At 45.7% G+C, this 25,996-nt stretch overlaps 1 protein-coding gene across 1 annotated transcript; it reads right to left on the reverse strand.

The window, feature by feature from the left end:
* Window positions 1-6,266: 6,266 nt before the first annotated feature.
* On the reverse strand, window positions 6,267-6,977 carry LOC147965693 (uncharacterized). The gene has a single exon (XM_087530562.1). It carries the CDS (start codon window positions 6,975-6,977, stop codon window positions 6,267-6,269), a length of 711 nt encoding a protein of 236 aa, XP_087386688.1.
* Between the last annotated feature and the right edge of the window lie 19,019 nt (window positions 6,978-25,996).

The raw sequence follows: 25,996 nt of genomic DNA on the forward strand, positions 1-25,996 counted from the left end.
TTCCGGAGAATGGAGTTTTAGTCATCTTGCCCATGAGGCATGGTTCACAAGCATCAAGTGATTCATAATCAAGTGATTCCAAAAGTCCATCAGCATGGAGTTTCTTCATGCGCTTTACACCAATATGACCCAAACGGCAGTGCCACAAATAAGTTGCACTATCATTATTAAACTTATACCTTTTGGCTTCAATACTATGAATATGTGTATCACTACTATCAAGATTTAGTAAAAAGAGACCACTCATCAAGGGTGCATGACCATAAAAGATATTACTCATATAAATAGAACAACCAATATTCTCTGATTTAAATGAATAACTGTCTCGCATCAAACAAGATCCAGATATAATGTTCATGCTTAACGTTGTCACCAAATAACAATTATTCAGGTCTGAAACTAATTCTGAAGGTAGATGTGGAGGTAGTGTGCCGACGGCGATCGCATCGACTTTGGAACCATTTCCCACGCGCATCGTCACCTTGTCCTTAGCCAATTTTCGCTTAATCCGTAGCCCCTGTTTCGAGTTGCATATATTAGCAACAGAACTAGTATCAAATACCCAGGCGCTACTGTGAGCATTAGTAAGGTAGACATCAATAACATGTATATCAAATATACCTTTCACTTTGCTATCCTTCTTATCTGCCAAATACCTGGGGCAGTTCCGCTTCCAGTGACCAGTCCCTTTGTAGTATAAGCACTCAGTCTCAGGCTTAGGTCCAGACTTGGGCTTCTTCATGATGACCCACAAGTGTAGGGGATCTATCGTAGCCTTTTCGGTAAGTAAGAGTGTCGAACCCAACGAGGAGCAGAAGGAAATGATAAGCAGTTTTCAGTAAGGTATTCTCTGCAAGCACTGAAATTATCGGTAACAGATAGTTTTGTGATAAGGTAATTTGTATCGAGTAGCAAGCAATAAAAGTAAATACGGTGCATCAAGATGGCCCAATCCTTTTTGTAGCAAAGGACAAGCCTGGATAAACTCTTATATGAAGGAAAGCGCTCCCGAGGACACATGGGAATTATCGTCAAGCTAGTTTTCATCGCGTCCATATGATTCGCGTTCGGTACTTTGATAATCAGATATGTGGGTGGACCGGTGCTTGGGTACTGTCCTTACTTGGACAAGCATCCCACTTATGATTAACCCCCGTTGCAAGCATCCGCAACTACAACAGAAGTATTAAGGTAAACCTAACCATAACATGAAACATATGGATCCAAATCAGCCCCTTACGAAGCAATGCACAAACTAGGGTTTAAGCTTCTGTTACTCTAGCAACCCATCATCTACTTATTACTTCCCAATGCCTCCCTCTAGGCCCAAACAATGGTGAAGTGTCATGTAGTCGATGTTCACATGACACCACTAGAGGGATGACAACATACATCTCATCAAAATATCGAACGAATACCAAATTCACATGACTACTAATAGCAAGACTTCTCACATGTCCTCAGGAACAAACGTAACTACTCGCAAAGCATATTCATGTTCATAACCAGAGGGGTATTAATATGCATATTGGATCTGAACATATAATCTTCCACCAAGTAAACCAACTAGCATCAACTACAAGGAGTAATCAACACTACTAGCAACCCACAGGTACCAATCTGAGGTTTGGATACAAGAGATGAACTAGGGTTTGAGATGAGATGGTGCTGGTGAAGATGTTGATGGAGATTCCCAATGAGAGGATCGGTGGTGATGATGATGGTGATGATTTCCCCCTCCCAGAGGGAAGTTTCCCCGGTAGGACAGCTTCGTCGGAGCCCTAGATTGGTTCCGCCAAGGTTTCGCTTCGTGGCGGTGGAGTTTCATCCCGTAAGCTTGCTTATGATTTTTTCTCGGACGAAAGACCTCATATAGCAGAAGATGGGCATCGAGGGCCACCAGGGGGCCACGAGGCAGGGGGCGCGCCCAGGGGGTAGGGCGCGCCCCCACCCTCGTGGCTGGTGGGTGCCCCCCTCTGGAACTTCTTGCGCTCAATATTTTTTATATATTCTGAAACGTGCTCTCGTGAAGTTTCAGGACTTTTGGAGATGTGCAGAATAGGTCTCTAATATTTGCTCCTTTTCCAGCCCAGAATCCCATCTGCCGGCATTCTCCCTCTTCATGTAAACCTTGTAAAATAAGAGAGAATAGGTATAAGTATTGTGACATAATGTGTAATAACAGCCCATTATGCAATAAATATCGATATAAAATCATGATGCAAAATGGACGTATCAACTCCCCCAAGCTTAGACCTCGCTTGTCCTCAAGCGAAAGCCGAAATCGAAAAATATGTCCACATGTTTAGAGATAGAGGTGTCGATAAAATAAAATACGGACATGAGGGCATCATGATCATTCTTAGAACAACATATATATATATATACAGCCGGTCTATTTTGATAATATTATCAGAATAGCTATTCTAATAACACTTTCGCACTGCACGCTCAACGGAAGCGAACTACATCTTTTTTACGTTGCGCACTGCAATGCTACACAGTAGAACTGCTTCATTTTCTGGTGGCCCGCCCACGTATTCTGTGTGGAATCGGGTGTTGCGGGATGATTTGATTTGTTTATGTATGTCAGTTGACCTTTATTATTTGTAATTTACAGGAAAAACGACTAAAATCTTGGTAAATCGACGGATTTGGCGGACGGGCTTTCTCTGTTCATCCGTGTTTGCTTCAGATGCGATTTTTTGTGATCGCATGTTGTTTTTTAGTAGGAATTGTTTGATTGTGTTCGTTTTAATCGGTCCGTTTACTCTATAATTTGTTAATTTTTAGGAGTTTGTTTTCAATTCCTGTTATTTTGATTCTGCGGGCGGGAGAGCTTCGTCCGCTCCTCTGTTCTTGACAATTTTTTGGATTTTTGTGCGTCCATGCGTGTTTGAATATTGTAATTAGTGTTGCTATAGGTTTGAATTCATTGTATTGCGGTTATAATTGTAATTTTGTAATTGCAATTTTGAAACGAGAGCTGATGATGTTCGTCCAGTTGTCGTGTCTTCGATGTAATTTTTTGCGGGAGTATTTTTTCGTTTGTTTAGTGGTTGGACAATTTCTAGGCATGCATACGTTGTTTCTGGAGTATTTTTCGATACTCCACCGCATGTCTGCAGTTCTGCTGTTTTTAATTTTATTTGTTGTAGTTGTGGCATACATTGTTGTGCACTGCATTTTCGTTAGTAGTGTACTTCGTTGTAGCTACTTTACAGTTGTTATTGCAGTTTATGAGATTTTTGTTTTCTTAAACTGAATTCTGTGTTCTATAGGACTTCATAATATGCACTTCCGTACTGCATTAGCAGTGTGGTTAATGTTTCTACTGTGGTGTTAGAATGGATGGTCCATTTTATGCTTGTGTTAGCTGAACAGTTATTATAAGAATTATTTTTGAAGTGCATACTATGAGAATTGTTTTTGAACATCGTATGTTAACTGCAAAGTTTCAACCATTTGCATTTCCTTGTTTCTGTTCAGAGGACTGCTTTTTTTATTATTAGGACCACACTATGTGCTTGAGAGAACTGCATTACTGCCAACAACAACTTGTCCAAAAAGGATGATAAAATGATGCAGTTGAGGTTGCATACTTTAAAATAGGCATCGTTCAAAGTGTCTGATGGACATAATTTTAAAAGCATACAACATAATCAAAGCATTAGAAATATTGTTTGCTTCATACTAGACAGCCTAGAGTGCAAATATTGTAAACTTGAGGGAGTCTTCTGCTTTGTAGAAAAACACCATGGCCACTTCTCCGACGTCAAAGCCATTCTGGGAGACAAAATCTTTCCAACCAGTAGTTATGTTGATGCAGTCTTCAGAGTCGATGTGGTAGTCAGCTTGCATGTCTGCATATCCATTCTTGTGTTGTGTCTCCAAAGTAACCTTCCCTGAACTCGGAGCATGAAATTTTATTGTGGATGGCAGTTTTTGCATATTGGAATGGGTGTTAAAAGAATTTTATAAGTAAACAGCGAATGTTTTCCTTTTGTACTTAGGATGATGTGTTTATGTTGACTTAAATAGTTACACATATATGAGTGCTATTTTCTAATGTAGTTGCAATGTATGAAGAAACTTATATACGGAATTGACCTCTAGTTTTACTAGGATATATATTATACTGCAACATGCTTGTACTACAAGGTCAGTTACAGTGTACTTCTCCAGCATGTCAACAGAACTGCATCGCTGATCTACTGACCCTTTTTTTGTCGATACCTGGTGTGGTACTGAAGGAAAATAGGTGGAAGCATCTATTGTTAATAGCTAACAAATCTGAACAACAATACAAATTATGTTTTGTATTTTTGTTGATACTACTGAACAAATTGATTGAACTATATATTCAGATGTGAATTTGCAGGCTAGATTATGTCCAGAATTGTGAGGGGAAAAACATACCCAACTTTCCTGCAGATCTGCGGTTGTGAGGCGATGAAGAAATGGCGGCCGAAACCCCCTATTGGGTATCATCAGGCATCCGAGCATGCTGCGCCACTCGACGTTGGTGAGCTCCAGACCATCTGCGTACACGCATGTGTCCGCTACGGGCGCCATCCTTCCCAAACACCCGCACTTACAGTCCATGGCTGGTTCAGTGGAATTCCAGCGAAGAGCTGGGGATGGGATGAACTCTAGATCTATGATTTGAAGAAAAAAGAGTAACGGGGGAGGAGTTTTGTTAGTCTGGAGCACGAATGGATACGTTTTTATGCAACCAATTGAGCAATGGAAGTAATAAATGTTTGTGGTTGGTGTTAGGTGGTAGATTGGTTCTGATTCAGTATCGTCGAATGCATTTGAGTAGCAAAAAGGACTGCTTACGTAAAAATAGCGAACTGCATTTGTCATATATCAAGAGAAATTGCGGAACATTTGGTTGGGCCTGCGTTTTATGTATGGTATGTGGGTTTTTTTAAAACAAAAGTAGTTGCCTTTCTTTTCTGTGTTGGGCCTGTGTTCGCGAAGTGAAGCGCATTGGGCCCAAGACGGCCTGTGAGCACGGCTGGTTTTCGGTGCGCTGTGTGCAGCCTAATGTTTAGTCCCACCTCGCCCGTGGAAGGCGCGCCTGACCTGTTTATAAGCGCTGATGAGGCCGCTGTATCGAACTCCCTGGTTACTTATTTGAGCGCTTATACACGACGCTCGCTGCTCTTTGCTCTCTAACCTGTGGGCCCTTGTGCGCCCGGCCCTACGCATCGTGGCTCAGCACGACTCGCCTCCCATTGGCGCAGACCTACTACGAGACTGGCTGGGGCTGGCTGCACCTGGGTGGTCAATTTTTTTTCTATTTTCCTTTTTTTTTCAATGTGAGGGCACGCACTGCTTATGAAACCATCCTTGCACTGCATTGATCAGTGTTCTGTACTGCATGTGCAAGCATTCCTTACTACATGTACATTTTCTCATTTTTTTGTTTTCTTGTTTTTGCTCTTTTGTAAAAAAAATTTCCAGTGTAGGGGAGTGCACTGCTTAGTAAACATATCTGTACTTCATTGATTATGTTCCTGTAGTGCATGTTCATATCTTTCCGCACCACATTTTTTTCAAAGTAGAGGCGTGCACTGCTTTGTAAACCACGTGTGCACTGCACTGATCAGCGTTCTGCACTACATGTGCACGCCTCTACATTGGAGTGCAGTGTGCACGCCTTTACATGCACAGTTCTCATTTTTTGTTTTCGTGTTTTTGCTCTTATGTTATTTTTTCCCAATGTGGAGGAGTGCACTGCTTAGTAAATCATTCTTGTACTGCATATATTTCGTTTGTGTGCTGCACGTTCATATTTTTTCGGCACTATATATGCAGATTGCATTTTTCTTTTTGTGTTTTTCTCTTATCTATCTGTTTTTTCAAATTTAGGGGCATGCACTGCTTTGTTGTTTATGTGTAAACTTCATTTTGACAAAGTCTGTACCGCATTGGTACACAACTTGCACTGCATGCGTCTTTTTTTGCACACTGCTCGAATCTAATGATACATGAGCAAACAACAGAAAACAAATTGTCACAGGCATTCTGTATGATAAGTTCATCATTAGCGAACTAATTTCAACAGAAAGCAATCTAACATAATCAAAGTTCACATCATTACAAGCGATTCTGCATGGGAAGTAAACTAAGTTCAGCAAAAGCAAATGATCACAAGCAAACTAACGATACATAAGCAAACAACATAAAGCAAATTTGATGATAATTCTAAAACGACGATGACCTTGGTGGATCTTTGGCCGGCACCATCTTCTTCTTCACCAGTCAGCGCATGCAGCGTCTCCCCATCCCCAGCTGGTCTTGGCGCGCTTATTGGGTGGCTCCTCCTTCTCCAGCTTTGAACAGCGAAGCCCGTCCTGAGTGAGGGTGATGCGGTTCCATATCTCGTATGCTGTGTAGGCATCCTTTGCAGCATACTCGATGTGCCTCCTGGACAGAGGCAGGGTGGCCCAGCGCTTGTGCTCGTCATCGGTGATCTTCTTCTTCATGTTGTTGTAGTAGTCGTCGATGAGCATGCCGGAGACTTCTCCAAGGGAGTCCAACTCCTTGATTGCCTCGGGCACCCTCCACTCCTTCTGGATGTCGACGAAGTTGGCGACCTCCAGATTGACGTGATCCAGCCTTTTTTTGTCGCCGTCGATGGAGAAGCCTGCAAAGGTGTACCTGGGGTCGGCAAGGAAGTTGTCAAAGACGGTGCACCTTTCAGCAGCGCTCAGTTGGAAGAGCAGCACCTGGTGTTTCTTGCTGATGGAGATTTGGCAGAGTGCGGGTTTCTGTGTCGCTTCAGGCTCGTTGTTGTACTCGAGATCAATGCTGATGATCTTGTGGCGCTGGAGGCTGAGGTGGCGCTCGTACTGCGCAAGGGTGATCGCCACCTGCTTCTCGTCGTTGGTGTGGATGACGTGCAACTTGGTGTTGCCGTGTGCCTCCACGGCCTCCACGTCCTTGTACTCGTCAGCGAACGCCATCGCCGGTAGTGGGGCTTGGTGTTTTTGCGTGGAGATGGATGTGACGGAGCGATTTGGTGGCAGCGTGATGGGTACTTGTGTTGTTTGTGGATGAGATGGCCTATGGCAGGGGTCTGGATTTAAGGGGAGGCATGGTGTGGGATGGCCGCAGCGGATGAACTGCACGATCTCGGTGACGATGCGGTTTGTGCAGATCGTGGGTTGGTGTTGCGTCTGTGATCGTGGGCTTGTGATGATGGAACCACTCAGATTGGGCGGTTGTATGCGAACGTGGTTTTTTTTATCAGTAGATTTTTTTAACCACCATGTTTTTGTGCGAACGGGCTTTTTTGTGACGTTTATATGTATCCTGCGTGACAACGAAACTGCATTTGTTGTAGTACCGCACTGCATCATGTGCAATGGAGAACTGCATGGTGTCTACAGGTGCGTACTTCACAGTATTTTTTGCGTGTCCTTGCTGGAGCCCCTGAATAAAGTATAATGTATTCCGATTTTTTACGTGTTTTTCACTGTGTTCTATACCGTGTTTTCATTCTTGTAGGTAATCCGCAACTGGATTTTCTAAACCATACTGCTTCGTGTACCTAAAAGGACTGCATCCTTGTAGTGCTGCGTACTGCATCAATTTTTTTGCCTGTACTTACTGCAGTCCCTGTACGGGAGGGGTAAGGGGGGGGGGTTGGGCCCCCCCACATTTATTTTTTAAAGTTATTGTTTTTTCTTAATGGGCCTTATTGGGCTGTGTTCGGGAAGTGAAGACGCATTTGGGCCCAAGTCGGCCTGGTAGCACGGTCGTTTACCTGTGCGCTGCATGCGGCCTAATGTTTAGTCCCACGTCACCCACGGAAGGCGCGCCCGACCTGTTTATAAGCGCTGACGCAGCAGCTGTATCGAACTCCTTCGATTACTTATTTGAGCACTTATACACGGCGCTATATGCTCTATGCTCTCTGACCTGTGGGCCCTTGTGCGCCTGGCCCCATGCAACGTGGCTCAGAACGACTCGCCTGCTGTGGGCGCATACCTACTACGAGACTGGCTGGGGCAGGTTGCACTTGGGTGGTCAATTTTTTGTAGTAGTACCTCACTGCATCGTGTGCAACGGAGAACTGCATTTGTTATAGTACCGCACTGCATCGTGTGCAACGGAGAACTGCATGTTGTCCACAGGTGCGTACTTCATTATGTGCAATAGAGTACAATGTATTCCACAATTTTTAAGACTTTTTCGCTGTGTTCTATACTGTGTATTTATTCACAATGTAGGTAATCCGGAACTGGATTGCTAAACTGTACTGCTTCATGTAACAAAATGCACTGCACTTTTCTAGTGTTGTGTACTGCATCTGTTTTTTGCTTGTACTTACTGCATTCCTTGGTACACGAGGGGTAGGGGGGGGCCAACCCCCCCCCCCCATTTTTTGTGTGGCACTTATTTGAATGTAGACTTTTTCTTTTCAAATGCGTTTTCTTAACATGCGTGTTGTTTTTTATTTTAACTTTTTTTGCAAACTGCGTTTATTTTATTTTTGTTTTACCGACGAAACTTCATTGTTCTTTCATAAAGAACTGCATCATGTGTGTTTTGATGTGGTCTTTCTTATTTTAGCCGGGCCGTTTTTGGGCCGGCCCGTTTTATGTTACTTTTTGTCACACGCGGGCCTCCTGCATGTCCGTTGCAGGCGATCCCACCTCTGACAAGGAGAGAGACCGAGAACAATCCCCTCTCCTCTCTTGCAGTTCCTCCCTCGAGCAAAACCGTCGTCGCCCGCAGCAACTACCGTCGCCCGAGGAATCGCCGCCCTCAAGAGGTTCCTATTGCTGCATTCGGCGTCGGCGTCCGCTTCGCGAGCCCTTGCCGCTGCGCTCCCACAGCCCTTTCATGTCCGTTTTCGTTGGCGCACTCTCCTTCTTCCCCGCCGCCGGCACCGCAGCTTTTTTATGGTACGTTCCTCTTGTTCCCGGTCTTGATCGTCCTCTCGTCTTGTGTTTTTGTTATTCTCGTAGTTGCCGTTGCTGTTTTTGCTTGTGTAATTTTTCCGTAGGCAGCCGATTTTATCTCGATTTTGTAGTCGATACTTGTGTGTAGCAAGGCGGATCTAAGGTTTCTTGAGATTTTTCGCCGATTTTGTTGCTTATATCTATCGCTTCGTCGTTGTGCTGTAGGCAAACGCCATGTCTTCGCCGAGCAGAGTGGGAGGAGGAGTTCAGGGTATGTGGAGTGCTTATTTTAGGCTTTTGTTTATTTTTGTTTGATGTATATCTAGTTTCTTAAATCATCCTACATATTTGGTTTATGCTCTGTTAGTTGTCAGTGTTCGTTTGCATTATTTTTGTCATGTGATGTTTTGTAATTTCTGTTTCTGGTTCTTTTTGTATGAAGTAGGTGATTGTGGTTCTCATAATGATACACCAATTCGCTCTCGTTGTCCTGGTGGTAAGGATCACGGTGTGGAGGGAGGACATCAATTGAATTCGCCGATTGAAACTTCTCCCATAAGTGTGGCCCCTCCTTCTGGTATGTGATTGATTTGTTTATTTTTGTGTATGCTAGTTAATTCGATGTTGTACAAATTGGTGCTGCCTTGCTATATATAGTGCGGCATTCTTGTTTGGGAAGAAACATGAAGTTAATGTATGCAGCAATGTATTTATTTTGTATATGTGAACTCCACTATATTTTTGTGTGAACTGCATTGTTGTTTTATTCAAGTTTTTTGTGCAATGCATTAATTTTTATTTTTAGCTTATGGTTGGAGCACTGCATTTTATATGTCTAAATGTACTGCATTTGTTCTTTTTGTGCACTTTTTAACGACCATAGTCAAACTTCATTTTTGACACAGTGTCTGTTTTCCATGCTGGGGCGCCTGGATTTGAGGAGGTTACTCAATTGATTGACCATTATTTTGCAGAGGTTAATGTTGGTGTGAGATTTGACCAGAGGCGACACGTTTTGTCTGAGACACAGTCGCAGTCTGTTGATGGTACAGAAGAAGTTACACAGGATTGGATGGTCTCGGAACAGCTTCATCAATATGAGTTGAAGCAAAGCAAGAAGAAGTTGAGGTTTGAAAGTGACTCAAAAGAGTTTGCGGAGAAAGAGAAGCAGAGGAGAGCTGCAGATGGTGCCAAGGGTGCCAAATTTGCCAAGGTGAGGAAGCCTTCTTTGTAGAAGAAGAGGCTGAGTACTATTGCTGAGGAAGGTGGTACACCTCGTCGGAGTCCACGTGTTGCTGGCATGAACAAGAGAACTGCTGAAGCTGGTGGAAAGGATGATCCTTAGTGCAAGCGACTACATGTCACTGGAGGTCCCAATTCTGATGATGACGACTTTGTGCTTGCTGATTTTGTGAGGGATGTTCATAGTGGTAGACGCAAAGACTGTGGTTCATCTAAGAGTACCCAAGCGTGCCCGTGACGATGTCGATGAAGATGTTTGTGGTGACTCTGGCGAGGAGGTGGATGTTGTTCCAAAGGTTTGTTGAAGTGGACTGCATTTGTTTTCTTCATTGTTATTCTATCTGTGTTTTCTCTGTCTCTTTTTTATGGCTAGTCTTCTAATGTGGATTGCATTTCCGTTTACACAGAGGAAGAAGTCTAGTAAGAGCAATGCAGCTGAAGATGATGCTGAGGTAGATGATTCTCGATTTAACAAGACCGTACGTTTGTCGCTTCCCACTGTTTGCAAGGCTGCTGCCTTGTTGAAAGAGGCACACTGTAGTCGTGTTCGGCATGCTGGATTTGGTGTTGTCTTTGAACTGACAGTAAAGAAAAATGTGTCGCGCATTCTTATGTGCTATCTGATGGGAGTGATTGACCCTGCCACCATGATAATGGACTTTGGGAATGGCAGGGTTCTTCGAATCAATCGTGATGCAGTTCATCACATTTTTGATTTACCCATGGGACGTCACACTGCACCCATGCCTGCTGCCAGTGGCCATGATGACTCGTTGAGTGCCCTCAAGGATGAGCTTGGCTTTGACCGTTCAAAAAGTATAGGTGTCAAGGACTTGCTTGAGAAGCTGAAGGTGTTGGTGGAGGAAGATGATCATGTGACTGTTGACCTTGCTGTGAAGGTGTTCTTCCTGATACTCTACCAAAATTTGCTGTGCCCCGGGCCTGCAGTTCGTTTGGGTAGAGTTGCTGCAATGGTAGAGAACATGGATTATGCGGCTATGGCTCAGATGGACTTTTGCCAGCTTGTTGTTGATGAGTTGCACGCAGCTGTGGTAAGGTGGCAAACAGAAGGCAGCAAGCAGAATTGTGCAGAGGGTGGTGTCATTGTCCCCCTGATTATGTATCTTGAATGCTTGAAGCTTCGCAAATTTTCAGTCATGCACACGTTGACGCCACGTGCGTCATACCTGACGACCAAGGACCTGATGAAGTTATACAATGAGGATGTGCTTGTGAAGGGAAAGATTTATTTGGAAACTTACAAATTTGGGAAGCTGCCGGTTAGTGCGTCTGAGTTTTGAATATCAGTTTTTTTAAAGGTGCATCCATTATAAATCTGAACTTCTATAGTACTCACATGCGTACTTCTGTTTGCCTCTTTTTCTTTTTTTTAGTGGAAGGCGTCAGGTGATATTGTGTACAACCGTCCAGTTGCAGTTGAACGCGTCAGCTCTGATGCGGGACCTAGCAGTCATGCTAGGTTTTATGAGCCCATATGTATCCAGCTTCTTGCCCGTGATGATGATGTGCCGCGTACTTGTGGTTTCATGGCTCAACAGATGTTTGATAATAGAAGCTCTTCTAAACAGACATTTGTTGGCGGCAAAAAACACGAGGAGATCGATGAGCTTCTTCTGAAGGTTTTGAAGTTGACTGAAGATTTGCCAACCTCCGGTGACAGGTTGAGGACAGTTGCTGGTTTTTTCCCTGTTGGCCATGGCCCACGAGATGAAGATATTGTTGCTGCTCACAATTTTGATTGTGGCGTGATTGAAAGCCTGAAGATTGCAGTGACGAATGTTCGGTCTTCGTATGCTCAATTGAGACATTCACAAGAGGAAAAATGCGGCCGGTATGAGAAGGATGCTGGGCATATTTTGGATGAAATGAACCGTCAGGACGCTGGTGTTGGCGCTGATAATGTATGTTCTAGGTTTTTTGTGGTTTTGAACCTCTTTTGTGTACTATGTGGACTACTCCTCATTTTTCATGTTTTTTGTGATAGGCTGGAGTGGAATCTTCTGGTGTCCATGGAACTAGGGACGATGGAATTGGTCAGGTCAAGTACTTCTGCTATGTCTGTTCTGCCATGCGTCCCTCTTCTTAAACTTGCACTTGTTGCTTTCCATTTTTATTGTATTTTTTTGTGTACTTCGCGGTTGTGAAGTGTGTATTGCTTGTGCATATTTGAGGTTTTTTCTTTTTTGGTCGTTACCAACTTATATTTCGTTTTTGGTTTGTTCTGTGCCTGTAGACTGGTGATGCTGCTTGTGATGTGAACAAAGAGACCTACGATGGCTCTGGGAAGGATGAGGTCTTGGCTGATGCATCGTCCCCTCCGGTTGGTGTAGCTGATAAGGTATAGTTGTTTTACTTGTTCTATTAGTGTGTTGTAATCTAATTTTTTGTTTGTTGTTGTTGTAAACTTTATGTATGCTGTTATGTTCACTCGTATGCATTTTCATTTACATATTTTTAGCTGCAATAATTTTACATGTGTGAGCTTCAGTGTTTGACTGAAGTGAACTGCATTCCTTTTTTTTGCATGCGTGTCCATAATGTTTTACACAAGTGAGCTTCAGTATTTAACATAACTGAACTGCGTCGTTTGACAAAGTGAACTGCAGTTATTTTTTACGTTTATGTGGGTTGAAGTTGTAGTTGTTTTGATACACGTGGTTTGCAGTTGTTGTTGTGTTAATTATCCCCGCGCTCATTTTTGTGTTATTGTGTGTTTTTAATCTTTTCACAGCATGGAGAAGAAAACGTGGAAGTTCACGTTGATCTGAATCAGGGCGCTTGTGCTGTTGATGATGGTGGCAGTGTTGGTGCTTCTGCATCGGTAGCTGTCGACTGTGCAGACGCTTCTGTAGCTCAAGAATACCATGATGCTCTTTCCCCCAGTCGGCATGAAGACTCTGATTTTGTCATTGAAAAGCCGCTGGAGAATGTCGTCCCTGCTGTCAGTGTTGTTGCTTCCCCTGTTTGTCTGGCAGCCAATGATGTTCCTGAAGTATCGACAATTGAGCCTCATGTAGCTGAAGTATCTAAGGACATTGTGGTTGACCAGACTGTTGTAAATCCAGAGAATGCTGATGCTGCTGCAGAAGGGAAGTCCGGTGAGGTTGTGGTGGATTCATCGCAATCTGTCAAAGAAAATCTTTTGGTGAGCTCTGAAGAACAACAACATGAAGACTCTGACACTGAAGGCAAGAGTTTTGTTTTCCAACAGTGCAGTTGAAGTTTTTCTCATTTCATTTTTTGTTTAATTACTATGGTATCTGTATTAGATGTTTAACGATAAGTGAAAACTTGATCTTTTTGTTTATAATTTTCAAAATAGCTAGCAGAATTTCCTTATGTTAATATTTGAACTTCATTATGTTGGATAAGTGAACTTCATCTTTTTTATTATAGATGACGAACTTCCTGTTGTGACACCGTCGAGCATTGATCCAGCTCTTCTGAAAAGATACAATGAGTTGTACGCTGCTGTTATGAGGATTTGGAAGGACAAGAAGAAGAAGTATGGTTTTTTAGAAATTGTTTTATTCATATGTATTTTCTAAATTTGGTTTTTAGCCCTTTTTCTTTGTTGTTATTTTTTTAGTATCTTATGTTTTCAGTTTTTCATGAAAAATTCAGGGACATGATTGCTTTTAAAACTGAGTTGGGTGATATTACCATTGGCGAAGTTGGTCAATCCTTTTGGGATAAAGGGATGCTCACTACAAGACTTGTAGCTCTTGGGGTTTCTTTGCTGGTAGATAAGTTTTAGGGATCTCCGACAATGGGTGTCCCGTACCAAATTTGTGTAAGAATGAAGATTTTTTTTTTGATTTTGTTTTCTGATTTCGTGCAACGGACATTTTTCCTTGAGCACTATTTGATTTTGGGTTTTTATTGGCAGACAAATATTTGGAATGGTGGTACTGTAGGCAGAAGTGTTAAAATGGTGTTCGCTTCAAAAGTCGAGGAGCGTGTTGATAAAAAGGATATGGTGAGTAACGTTTTTATGTGTCGAAGACTATATTTTTTGCGTGTTTGTTATTACAGTCTTCTGTTTCTTCTTCTTATTATAATTTTATTTATTTATTCGTGCTTTGAACAGGTCCTTTTTGCAACTTTTGATCCACCAGATACAAGGGATGGCGTTGGTCATTATTGTGTAGTTGCGTTAAATGTGAAAGAAAGGCGGTTTGAATTTCTTGACTCGCTCAATAAACCTGGCAGCCCTGGTGCGATCAGGATTTTTAGGAGGACGGTTAAAAATATCAAGCGTGCATGGAAAGAAGGAAGCTCAAGTTCTGATGAGCCGCTAAACCCTCCTACACTTGATGGATTTGTGTTGAAACATGTCATTGTCCCAACGCAGCCTAATGGGTGTGCTCCGTACAACCCGTCTTCACCATACTGCTCAAGTTTTTTTATTTTTTATTTTTTGTGAAACTGATGTTTTTTATTCTTTTTATTGCAGGCATGATTGTGAATTATATATGTTTCAATTCCTGCAGACTTGGGATGGTGTTCGAGTTGCTCAGTTTGGGGTGGAGCACATTGGCTACATCAGAAAGGCCATGCACTATAGTTGGCTCACATCGAGAAAGTGTTCCGTTGATTTAACATCACTTTTAATTTTTGCAGATAAAGGTTGTTTTAGTGAACTTCTTTATCCTTCGTTTATTTATTTTTTGCCTACTGCTTGCTTCCGGTTCTTACGGGCTTTTCTTTAATAGTTTGTTTAGTTACGTTCGTGATTTAGATTGTATGTGTATTTTAATTTTTTTGTGTTAGTGAGTTGAATTTTTTATTTTTTGGGAAAGTGAGCTGCATTGTTCTTTACAAGTGGGCTGCATTGTTGTATACATTTTTTTAGTTCTGCATTGCTGCTGACAAGTGGACTGCATTGCTGTAGACAATTGTGCTGCATTCTATTCTTTAGTGAACTGCATTATTTTATTTTATTGAGTTTTTTTGTATTTTTCATGCTGAGTGTTTCCATGTTTTTTCTTTCACGGTTTTAGGTTTTGATGGGGGGCTTCATGAAGGTTATACGTCACTGTTTGAATCCCACGGTTCTGATGTGGTTATGGAGGATTGCGCCATTGAAATCTCTCCAGATAATTCTGGTTCTTTGGCTGGAGATGGTTTGAACACAGCTGTGGCGTCTGGACCTGATGGTGGAAGTGTTTCGTGCCCTAGCTCCCCACATGATGTGTTTGATGTTGATGATGATGATTTTGTTACGCCGTGTCCTCGCGCCACGAGGAGTCGGACTGCATCAATTAATCGTCCTCCTGTGGATGATGTTGAAGTTTTTTCGAACAACAGGGCAGGTGAGAGGGCTTTTAAGTTGAGATGCTCTATAGAGAAATTGAAGCCTCCGAGGTTCAAATATATTGATGAGGCGAGGAAAATAAAGGATCTTGTTCTCAATAAAGAATTTGCAACCAAATACCACGAGTAAGTTTTTATGTGTGTGCCCTTGATTCTTTTTGTGTGTTTTGTTTTTAATTTTAATTTCATTGATCCCATTTTCTGTATGTTTACTGGAGGAATGCGTTCTTTATGGTGAATAGTCCTTTTGGTGATCTTGATACTTACAATGTTGACTATATCTATAATACATTTGACAAAGGAGCTTTAATGGATTCGTATCTCATGGATTTTGTCATCAAGTACTGGAAGTAAGACGCTGAAATGGGTTTAGTTTATCATTCTGGTGAAAGTGTGCTACTTTCACCCTTATTTATCACGGTAAACGTGTGCTGTCATTTTTTTCTATTTGTACTAGTTTTTTGTTTTTATGTCCATGCCTGCATGCACTGTTTATTCTTTTTTTCATGTCCTTTCTTTGTTCTTTTTTCTTTGCAGTATGTTCTTCAGATGGAAACATTTGTGAAGAGAGATGAGGAAGGAAACCCTGTGTTGCCAGTTTCGCATAGCACGTTTGTTTTTAGAAGATGCAGTTAACCAGTTCAAGGTTTTTGTGAGTGACGATGTAAACCTGTTGGATGCAAAACTGGTAAGTTCGTTGTTTCCCATCGTTTATTTTTCTAGTTTGCTGTATTTCTTTTTATAGTTAATTTTTTGGAGCAGTGGTTCTAGTGCTACATGCCGAAATAAGTTTTCATTTTTTGTTTTTTTATGTGAACAGATTATGATGCCGCGCTCCAAGGATGGTCATTATTCCGTATACACGATGAACCAGCATCGCCACACGTTTGATATCCATGACACTAGGAAGTACACTGGCCATCCTGATGTCACGACAAAGTGGAGCAGGAGCGATTACCATTCAGATTGCACTGAAGTGGTATGTCATTTTTTCTTGCCAAGTGCAAAGCTTTTTTGTGTTTCTCCTACTGCATTTTTTTGGATAAACTGCACATGTAATGTTAGCACACATAGTACCACACTTTTTATGTAGTGCACTGCAACATACGCGTGATAGAACTGCATTTTTCTCAGACCCCCCGTAATCCATGTAAAAAAGGAGATAAAAGGAAATGACCTCATGTGCATTTAAAAGAGAGATTGTCTAGACGTCGAAAACAACTTCCGTATCTGAATCGTAATTTGATCTGTGGTGTGTGTTATTTTTACATTGTGCTTCGTTTTTTTGCCAGATGAGGAGGATGACTCAGTTGCTGAAGGCGATTTATGGTGAAAAAATGTGTAAATCTAAGAACCACCCTGACTGGGTTAAATTGGTAGAGAAGCCCTCTTACCCGGTCGTGCCAACGCATGGAGCAAATGAGTGCGAAATCTATGTTCTGAGGGTGACGCAGTTGTATGACGGCCAACGTTTAGTTGAGAAAATTATCAAAACCGACGTAAAACCTTCTCTATTTTTCTTCTTTTTCTTGTTACTTTTTTTTATTTTTACCTTTTCACTTTTTGTTCTTTATGACAATCTTTCTATTTAATCACTGTATGCATTTTTTTAATTTTCTTTTTCAGCCTGCTGTTGAAGATTGGAAGGCGGAGTACATGTTCCAGCTGTTGTTCAATCCCTCGAACATGTTGTGTTATGAAGACATGCGGCTTGAGCTACGAGAACTGATTTCGGACCTCGGGCTTACTTCCCTGTCGCAATCGTAGACGCAGTCGCAGACGCAGTAATAATCTACATTTGTATAAACCCTGTGTATGGACAAGAAGTAGGGGTTCATGTTGTGTGCTGTGTGGTGTCTAAGGTATATAATGTATGAAAAGACATTTGTTTTTATTGTTTGTTGTGATTCTCGTCTGCTCTTTTTGCAGCAGTGTTTTATGGACGAATTTGTATCTGTATGTGTATTTTATATAAATAATTCATAAAGTATATATATGTGTATATTTTTATTTTTTTGTTTGACTTACACGTTCTGTGTGAATTTGGCATTTTGACACACTTATAAGTATCTTATGTGTCCCATTTTTCAACCGCATTGCATGTGATACCGAACTTCTTCGTCCAAGAGAAAGCACTGCATGTTTGTCTACAAGTTTGTGTTGCAATCTATTTTTCCCTGCACTTTCTTACCGCAGACCCTGCATTCATGTGTGTATCCTGGAACTTCGTTGCTTTATGATACTGCACTGCTTTGCCTAGCCAGGTGAAGTGCATTGCTTTATGATACTGCACTGCTTTTTTTCCTGCCTAAACTAAGTGCACTGCTTTTTTTGCATATCCAAGTGCACTGCTTTTTTTGCCCAACCTTCAGTTGGTTATTTTTTTATTGTTTTCTGTTTTTGTAAGGTATGAGGGGGGAGGGGAGTTGGCCCCCCCCCCAATTTTTTTGGTTGACTATATATTTTTGTATTTTGCTATTTGTATTCCCTGTACTTAACGTACTACGTGCGTTAGCGCGAGGCCGAGCAGGGGGTGGGGAGGGGGGGGGGGGTCGTGACCCCCCTCCCCACCTCCCCTGCGAGGCCGAGCCTGGAACGAGCCGGAGCAGGCGGCGATGCGGCATGCTGCGGCGCCGCATGCGCAGGCGAGTCCGTCACACCCGTGCGCCTCCCTGTTTATCTTAGGGGTGTGGGTCTAGGGTCGCGTGCGTACTATTGTTGGAAAAACAGAATGTCCGGACTGCGCCTGTCAACCAAGCGCACGGCGTGCGTTAGCGCGAGGCCGAGCCGGGGATGGGGAGGGGGGTCCCACCCCCCTACGAGGCCGAGCCTGAAACGAGCCGGAGCAGGCGGCGACGCGGCGTGTCGCGGTGCCGCATGCGCAGGCGAGTCCGTCACACCCGTGCGCCTCCCTGTCTATCTTAGGGGTGTGGCTCTGCGGTTGCATGCGTCCTATTGTTGGAAAAACAGAATGTCCGCACTGCGCCTGTCATGCAAGCGCACTGCGTGCGTTAGCGCGAGGCCGAGCAGGGGGGTGGGGAGGGGGGGTCATGACCCCCCTCCCCACCCCCCTGCGAGGCCGAGCCTGGAACGAGCCAGAGCAGGTGGTGACGCGGCGTGCCGCAGCGCCGCATGCGCAGGCAAGTCCGTCACACCCTTGCGCCTCCCTGTCTATCTTAGGGGTGTGGTTCTGGGGTTGCGTGCGTCCTATTGTTGGAAAAACAGAATGTCCGCACTGCGCCTGTCAAACAATCGCACTGCGTGCGTTAGCGCGAGGCCGAGCAGGGGGTGGGGAGGGAGGCTCGTGACCCCCCTCCCCACCCCCCTGCGAGGCCGAGCTTGGAACGAGCCGGAGCAGGAGGCGACGCGGCGTGCCGCGGCGCCGCATGCGCATGCGAGTCTGTAACACCCGTGCGCCTCCCTATCTATCTTAGGGGTGTGGCTCTAGGTTGCGTGCGTCCTATTGTTGGAAAAACAGAATGTCCGCACTGCGCCTGTCATGCAAGCGCACTGCGTGTGTTAGCGCGAGGCCGAGCAGGGGGGTGGGGAGGGGGGGTCGTGACCCCCCTCCCCACCCACGACCCCCCTCCCCACCCCCCTGCGAGGCAGATCTTGGAACGAGCCGGAGCAGGCGGCGACGCATGCGCAGGCGAGTCCGTCACACCTGTGCGCCTCCCTTTCTATCTTTGGGGTGTGGCTCTGGGGTTGCGTGCGTCCTATTGTTGGAAAAACAGAATGTCCGCACTGCGCCTGTCATGCAAGCGCACTGCGTGCGTTAGCGCGAGGCCGAGCAGGGGGTGTGGAGGGGGGGTCATGACCCCCCTCCCCACCCCCTACGAGGCCGAGCCTGGAACGAGCCGGAGTAGGCAGCGACGCGGCGTGCCGCGGCGCCGCATGCGCAGGGGAGTCCATCACACCCGTGCGCGTCCCTGTCTATCTTAGGGGTGTGGCTCTGGGGTTGCGTGCGTCCTATTGTTGGAAAAAAAATGTACGCACTGCGCATGTCATGCAAGCGCACTGCGTGCGTTAGCGCGAGGCCGGGCAAGGGGGTGGGGAGGGATGGTCGTGACCCCCCCTCCCACCCCCCTGCGAGGCCGAGCCTGGAACGAGCCGGAGCAGGCGGCGACGCGGCGTGCCGCGGCGCCGCATGCGTAGGTGAGTCCATCACACCCGTGCACCTCCCTGTCTATCTTAGGGGTGTTGCTCTAGGGTTGCGTGCGTCCTATTGTTGGAAAAACAGAAAGTCCGCACTGCGCCTGTCATTAAAGCGCACTGCGTGCGTTAGCGTGAGGCCAAGCAGGGGGGTGGGGAGGGGGGGGGGTCGTGACCCCCCCACCCCACCCCCCTGCGAGGCCGAGCCTGGAACAAGCCGGAGCAGGCGGCAACGCGGCGTGCCGTGGCGCCGCATGCGCAGGCGAGTCCGTCACACCCGTGCGCCTCCCTGTCTATCTTAGGGGTGTGGCTCTGGGGTTGCGTGCGTCCTATTGTTGGAGAAACAGAATGTCCGCACTGCGCCTGTCATGAAAGCGCACTGTGTGTTAGCGTGAGGCTGAGCAGGGGGTTGGGGAGGGGGGTCGTGACCCCCCTCCCCACCCCCTGCGAGGCCGAGCCTGGAACGGATCGGAGCAGGCGGCGACACGGCGTGCCGCGGCACCGCATGCGCAGGCGAGTCCGTCACACCCGTGCGCCTCCCTATCTATCCTAGGGGTGTGGCTCTGGGGTTGCGTGCGTCCTATTGTTGAAAAACAGAATGTCTGCACTGCGCCTGTCATACAAGCGCACTGCATGCATTAACGCGAGGCCGAGCAGGGGGGTGGGCCCCCTCCCCCCCCTGTGAGGCCGAGCCTGGAACGAGCCCGAGCAGGCGGCGACGCGACATGCCGCGGCGCCGCATGCGCAGGCGAGTCCGTCACACCCGTGCGCCTCCCTGTCTATCTTAGGGGTGTGGCTCTGGGTTGCGTGCGTCCTATTGTTGGAAAAACAGAATGTCCGCACTGCGCCTGTCAACCAAGCGCACTGCATGCGTTAGCGCGAGGCCGAGCAGGGGGTGGGGAGGGGGGTCGGAGGGGGGTCGTCACCCCCCTCCCCACACCCTTGTGTGGCCGAGCCTGGAACGAGCCGGAGCAGGCGGCGATGCGGTGTGTCGCGGCGCCGCATGCATAGGCGAGTCCGTCACACCCGTGTGCCTCCCTGTCTATCTTAGGGATGTGGCTTTGGGGTTGCGTGCGTCCTATTGTTGGAAAAACAGTATGTCCGCACTGCGCCTGTCATGCAAGCACACTGCATACGTTAGCTCGAGGCCGAGCAGGGGGTAGGGAGGGGGGGTCGTGACCCCCCTCCCCACCCCCATGTGAGGCCGAGCTTGGAACGACCCGGAGCAGGCGGCGACGCAGCGTGCCGCGGAGCCGCATGCGCAGGGGAATCCTTCACACCCGTGCACGTCCCTGTCTATCTTAGGGGTGTGGCTCTAGGGTTGCGTGCGTCCTATTGTTGGAAAAACAAAATGTCCACACTGCGCATGTCATGCAAGCGCACTGCGTGCGTTAGCGCGAGGCCGAGCAGGGGGGTGGGGAGGGGGGGTCATGACCCCCCCTCCCCACCCCCTGCGAGGCCGAGCCTGGAACGAGCCGGAGCAGGCGGCGACACGGCGAGCCGCGACGTCGCATGCGCAGGCGAGTTCGTCACACCCGTGCGCCTCCCTGTCTATCTTAGGGGTGTTGCTCTAGGGTTGCGTGCGTCCTATTGTTGGAAAAACAGAAAGTCCCCACAGATCGTTTTTAGCGGCCGAGTTGTGTCTAGAAAAATGTTTTGAGTCACTTAGGAATTATATATTGGAGAGTTTAGGAATTCTTTTTACTCCCCAGTCCCTTCATCGCTCTGGTAAGGCATCCTGACGTAGAGTTTTGACTCTTCTCTTCTCAAATTTCACTAAAAATTTTTTTAGGATCACGCGGGTATCTTGGAATCGTTCCGATGATTTTATGATGAGAACATTGTCTTGGTGCCTCCTGTCAGGGGTTTAGTGGAAGTGTCCCGGGGAGTTGAGCTCTGAGGTGTTGTCATCATAATTTTATCGTTGCAGTTCTAGAATACCTGAGTTTAGTACGCCGACATCGAAAATCTCTTTTATGCAGTTCGTTGGTGAGATAACCTCGACGCCACCCAGTACTGGGGCGGGAGTTCGGGAGTATCGCCACAACTTGTATAACGGATGCTTTTCGAAGGTTGAGGTAGATGATTTCCGAAGGTTTCTTGGTTATGTGTTGAAGGATGGATACAGCTGGATGTAGGATTTGCTAGATTTGGGTGAGATATTATGCTTCCCCTATATCCCCAACACCTGATTGCATAACCATAAAATTTCGGGAGTTTCATAAGTGGGAATTCAAGTAGCTCTTAGGATATCTTTTCGACAGATGTATGATATGAAATTGGGGTTCGACGTCTAGTGGTCCGCCTATTCACGGTCGATTTTACAGTGGTCTTGTTGTGTCTTAAAGAGTCCTTGGCTATGCCGACTCGGGGACGCTTCGTATGTCATGTGCACTGCCTTGTACATGATGGTGCTATACGATCGAGCCCGTGTAGGCCCCACCACGAAAACTTCGGACGAAATCTCTATCATATGTTTGTTCTGGCTTATTCTGCAAGCCAATCCTTTGTTTTGTTTTGAGTTGTGGTATTCAAGTTGCTTCGAAGTCAAGTGTTGATTCCATACCTTTCCCAAATGGTGTTCTCATACTTCGATGTGGATACCAATCCTTCTTGATCATCAAGATTGTCTTGTCAATCCTTTTCACCGGATTGTTTTCTCTTCAAGTGGATCCGATCTTTTCAACATCCGCAAGTTCTATTCCAAGCTTTCTCTCGACGGTGTTCGTTTCATCCATCTCAAGTTGCATTTGTTTTCCCGCCCACCCACCCTTTTTCTTCAAGGACTCAGATTTCTCAATCAAGTATCCTTTTATTGATGGGAAATCTCTCCATTCTTTTCCGTCAATGCTTTTATCCGGTGGTTCTCATGAAGATTCTAACGGAGCTTCTAGTTCGTCTCTCATCACTCGTCTTCTTCTCCGGTGGAACCAATTCAAGTTGTTGGTGTTGATCATATCCCTTTTCCCTCGTTTCTAATGCCTTCTCATACCGGTGTACCTCATAACAATTCACTTCTCACTATTCATTTGTTCCCGCGTGCTCAGAGCTTTCTCAAAAGGCTCGTCTTGTCATTCAAGATCTGTTCAACCTATTTCGAGGTTGTTATCCCATTCAAGCCATTTAATTCAACCGGTGTAATCTCTCCTTCAAATCGTTCAACGGTGTTTCTTTGAGTGGGCCCCTAACCCACAGGTCTTTTCCCAAGATCTTACCTGACTCTTCTAATTCTCCCGGAGCTATCCTCAAAAATTCTTTTCAAAGTTTTGACATAAGAACGAATTGCCATCAGTCAAATGTCCTCATATAAAACCTTTCAAATTCTTTTCATCGTTGGCTAAACCTTTCCATTATTCATTCCAGAGTGCCTCAACAATTCACGGTGGTGTTTCTCGTTGTCATTTGAAGACCGAAGAAGAGTTTCTCCTTAATCTTGCTCTTTTCTCTTCAAGATTCATGGTTCTAGTTCGAGGCCATCCTCTCATAATTGTTCTGATTGTGGGAATTCTTTTCACCCATCTGGAGTAATTCAAGAGTCTTCTCAGTTTGATTATCCGGAGTTCGTCAAATAAGATTTATTCATTCTCAGCTTTCAGCTCTCGTTCTCCAATTTTACTGGTGCTTTGTTCAAGTGATCTTTAATCAGCTCGTGATCTCTTCGTTCTCATGGATCTAAATTCTCTCAAGCATCTTTGTTTATTTTCTAATTCTTCCCGATATTTCTTTATGTTTACTTCGTTCATTTAAATTCTAACGGTGGTTCATTCAAGAGCTCTCGTCATTCGTTATCATATCAATGCATTCTTTTGTACTTTCAAATCCTACCGGTGGTCCATTGAGTTTATGCTATATCTATCTTAATCCTTTTCAAAGAGAATAAGTAATATGTGGAAGCCGTTGTTTGTCATCAATTTAATTGGTGAAGGATACGCATAATGTAATTCTTATTCTTGTTTCATCCTAATGATTAATTCCCTATTCCGGAGGCTCATCAAAATTCTTGATCTCAATTGTTCATCTTATCTTTTCCCGGAGTTCCTACCTCTCGCAATTATATCACCACGGAGGTTCATCTAAATCATTACAAGGTTTCACCTTGTGTTTTCAACTTCTCTTTCCTTTTGTTTGATCATCCTTTTGTTACCGGAGTTCTTCTTGAAGGCTCTACATGTCGGTTCATCAAAGATTTAATTCCTTCTCGAAGTGTTCTTTGAGATTCTTTTCAGAGGAGTTCAAGTATTCTTCATCTTGTAATCCGGAGTGCAATTTCTTTCTATCGTATCATTTGAGGTGGTATTATGTCATTCTTGATAATTTGAGTTCATGTTTCATGATTCACACGTTGTTAAGAATGAGGTATTTTAAATCCATCAATCTCTTATTTGGAGTATCTTGGGTTATATTTCACCTAAAGCCTTCCCTATGGCTTGTTGCTATCTATGTTGTTTATAAATGACCCAAGTTATTCATCTATCCTCCCGGTGAATTAAGCTTCTCATCTCCTTGTTGTTATCAATCTAATATATCGTTTCTGTTAGTGGCAGAATTTCACCTCATAGTTTTGAGATGTTTTCCATAAGCCCACTACAAATTTATTCTTTTTGTTGTTGGTTTTTTCCAACAACTCCGTTCGACCCTTCTCCTAAGGATGCCTTCTCAAGCTCTTTGTTGGCAGAAGTTGGCATTTTGTTCTCCATTCCCCTATCTCAATTATCTATCTTCTATTCTTTCGTTCCGGAGGCATTGTGTTGTTGTTCTCTTCAACCCATCTTCTTGTGTTGACAAGATCATGTTCTTTTCATGATTGTCTATTTAACCGGAGTGTCGTGCCCTCTTTTCAAGTTATATCACCTTATCAAGTTCTTATTCAATTCCTCTCTTTTCAACCGGAGTGCTGCCCGAATTTTGGTCTTCCTTGATCCCCTTCCTTAACCGGAGTGTTTTTCTATATATATCTTCCCTTAAACCTCAAGGTTTTTCGCAATGCTCTTTGTTCCCTCTTTTCGAACGGAGAGTTTTCGACCTAGTTCACCTTCGTTGTATTCTGTTCTCGAATTTGTTCAACCTCGCAAGGTTCTTGGTTTCACTCGTTTGTCTAAGAAGCAATTTAGTTTACCTATTCTCTTTCTCCTCCGTTTTCCCTCCGGTGCCATTCTAGATCTCGGGACGAGATCCTCTCGTAGTGGTGGAGTGTTGTAACGCCCCGAGACCGATGTGCCAGGTGTCCTCTGCTTAGTTGTTGTTGTTGCCTCGTCTTTTGCTTGCGTGTCATGCTTTGCATATCATGTCATCATGCGCATTTCTTTTGCATACGTGTTCGTCTCATGCATCCGAGCATTTTCCCCGTTCTCCGTTTTGCATTCCGGCGCTTCGTTCTCCTCCGGTGGTCATTTCTACCTTTCTTACATGTGTGGGGATCAAACATTTCCGGGCTGGACCGAGTCTTGCCAAGCGGACTTGGTTTACTACCGGTAGACCGCCTGTCAAGTTTCGTACCTTTTGGACTTCGTTTGATACTCCAACGGTTAACCGAGGGACCGAGAAGGCCTCGTGTGTGTTGCAGCCCAACACCCCTCCATTTTAGCCCAAGACCCACCTAACTCTGCTCCATCATCTAGAGCGTTCGATCACGATCGCGTGGCCGAAAACCGCACCTCATTTGGACTCTCCTAGCTCCCTCTACCTATAAAAGAGCACCCCTCCTTGAAATTTCGGATCATTTCGCGGATGAACCCTAGCCCCGCTCCTCGCGCCGCCGGACAAGACATCCCACCACCGGCCGGACATGTCCACCCCATCCAGCCACGTCGCCCGTCCAATGAGAGGCCGCCATGTCATCGCCTCCGCCTCCCGCATCCAACCCGCGCGCGCCACATGTCCTCCCCGCGCCCCGCTTCGTCGGGGCCCGGAGGAGCCCAGATCCGGCCCTCCCCGGGCCCGAGCCGGGCCGCCGTTTCCCACACAGCCACCTCTTCGCCGTCGCCTCGCGCCGCCTCCCGGAGCGCGTCGCCGCCGTCCACCCTCGCCGGAGTGCCCCGCCTCCACCTCGCTGCGCCGGCGCCACCCCGTGGTCGCCCGGCCCCGGATCTGGCCGGAATGGGTCCGGAGCGACCGGATCCGGCCGTCCCCACATCTCCCGGTGCGTTTCCTGCCCTCGCCGGCCTCCTCCGCTCCTCCTTGCCGCTGCCCGCCGGCGAACGGCGCCGGCAGCCGACATCGCCGCCTCCTACCTCCACGATCCAGGTGGGGATCGGGAGGAGGAAGACCTTCCGCATGGGCCACCTCCTCCGCCCCAGGCCCAGATCGCCCGGCCTCGCTCGGCCTGCCGGCCTCTCTGCAAACGG

Source organism: Triticum urartu, chromosome 6A (genome assembly GCF_056163025.1).
Source record: "Triticum urartu cultivar PI428250 chromosome 6A, HENAU_Tu73, whole genome shotgun sequence".
NCBI classification, from domain to species: domain Eukaryota; kingdom Viridiplantae; phylum Streptophyta; class Magnoliopsida; order Poales; family Poaceae; genus Triticum; species Triticum urartu.

What these genes read in the sequence shown, in the direction of transcription:
- LOC147965693 (XM_087530562.1), bottom strand. Translation starts at nt 6,977, where the DNA reads ATGGCGTTCGCTGACGAGTACAAGGACGTGGAGGCCGTGGAGGCACAC.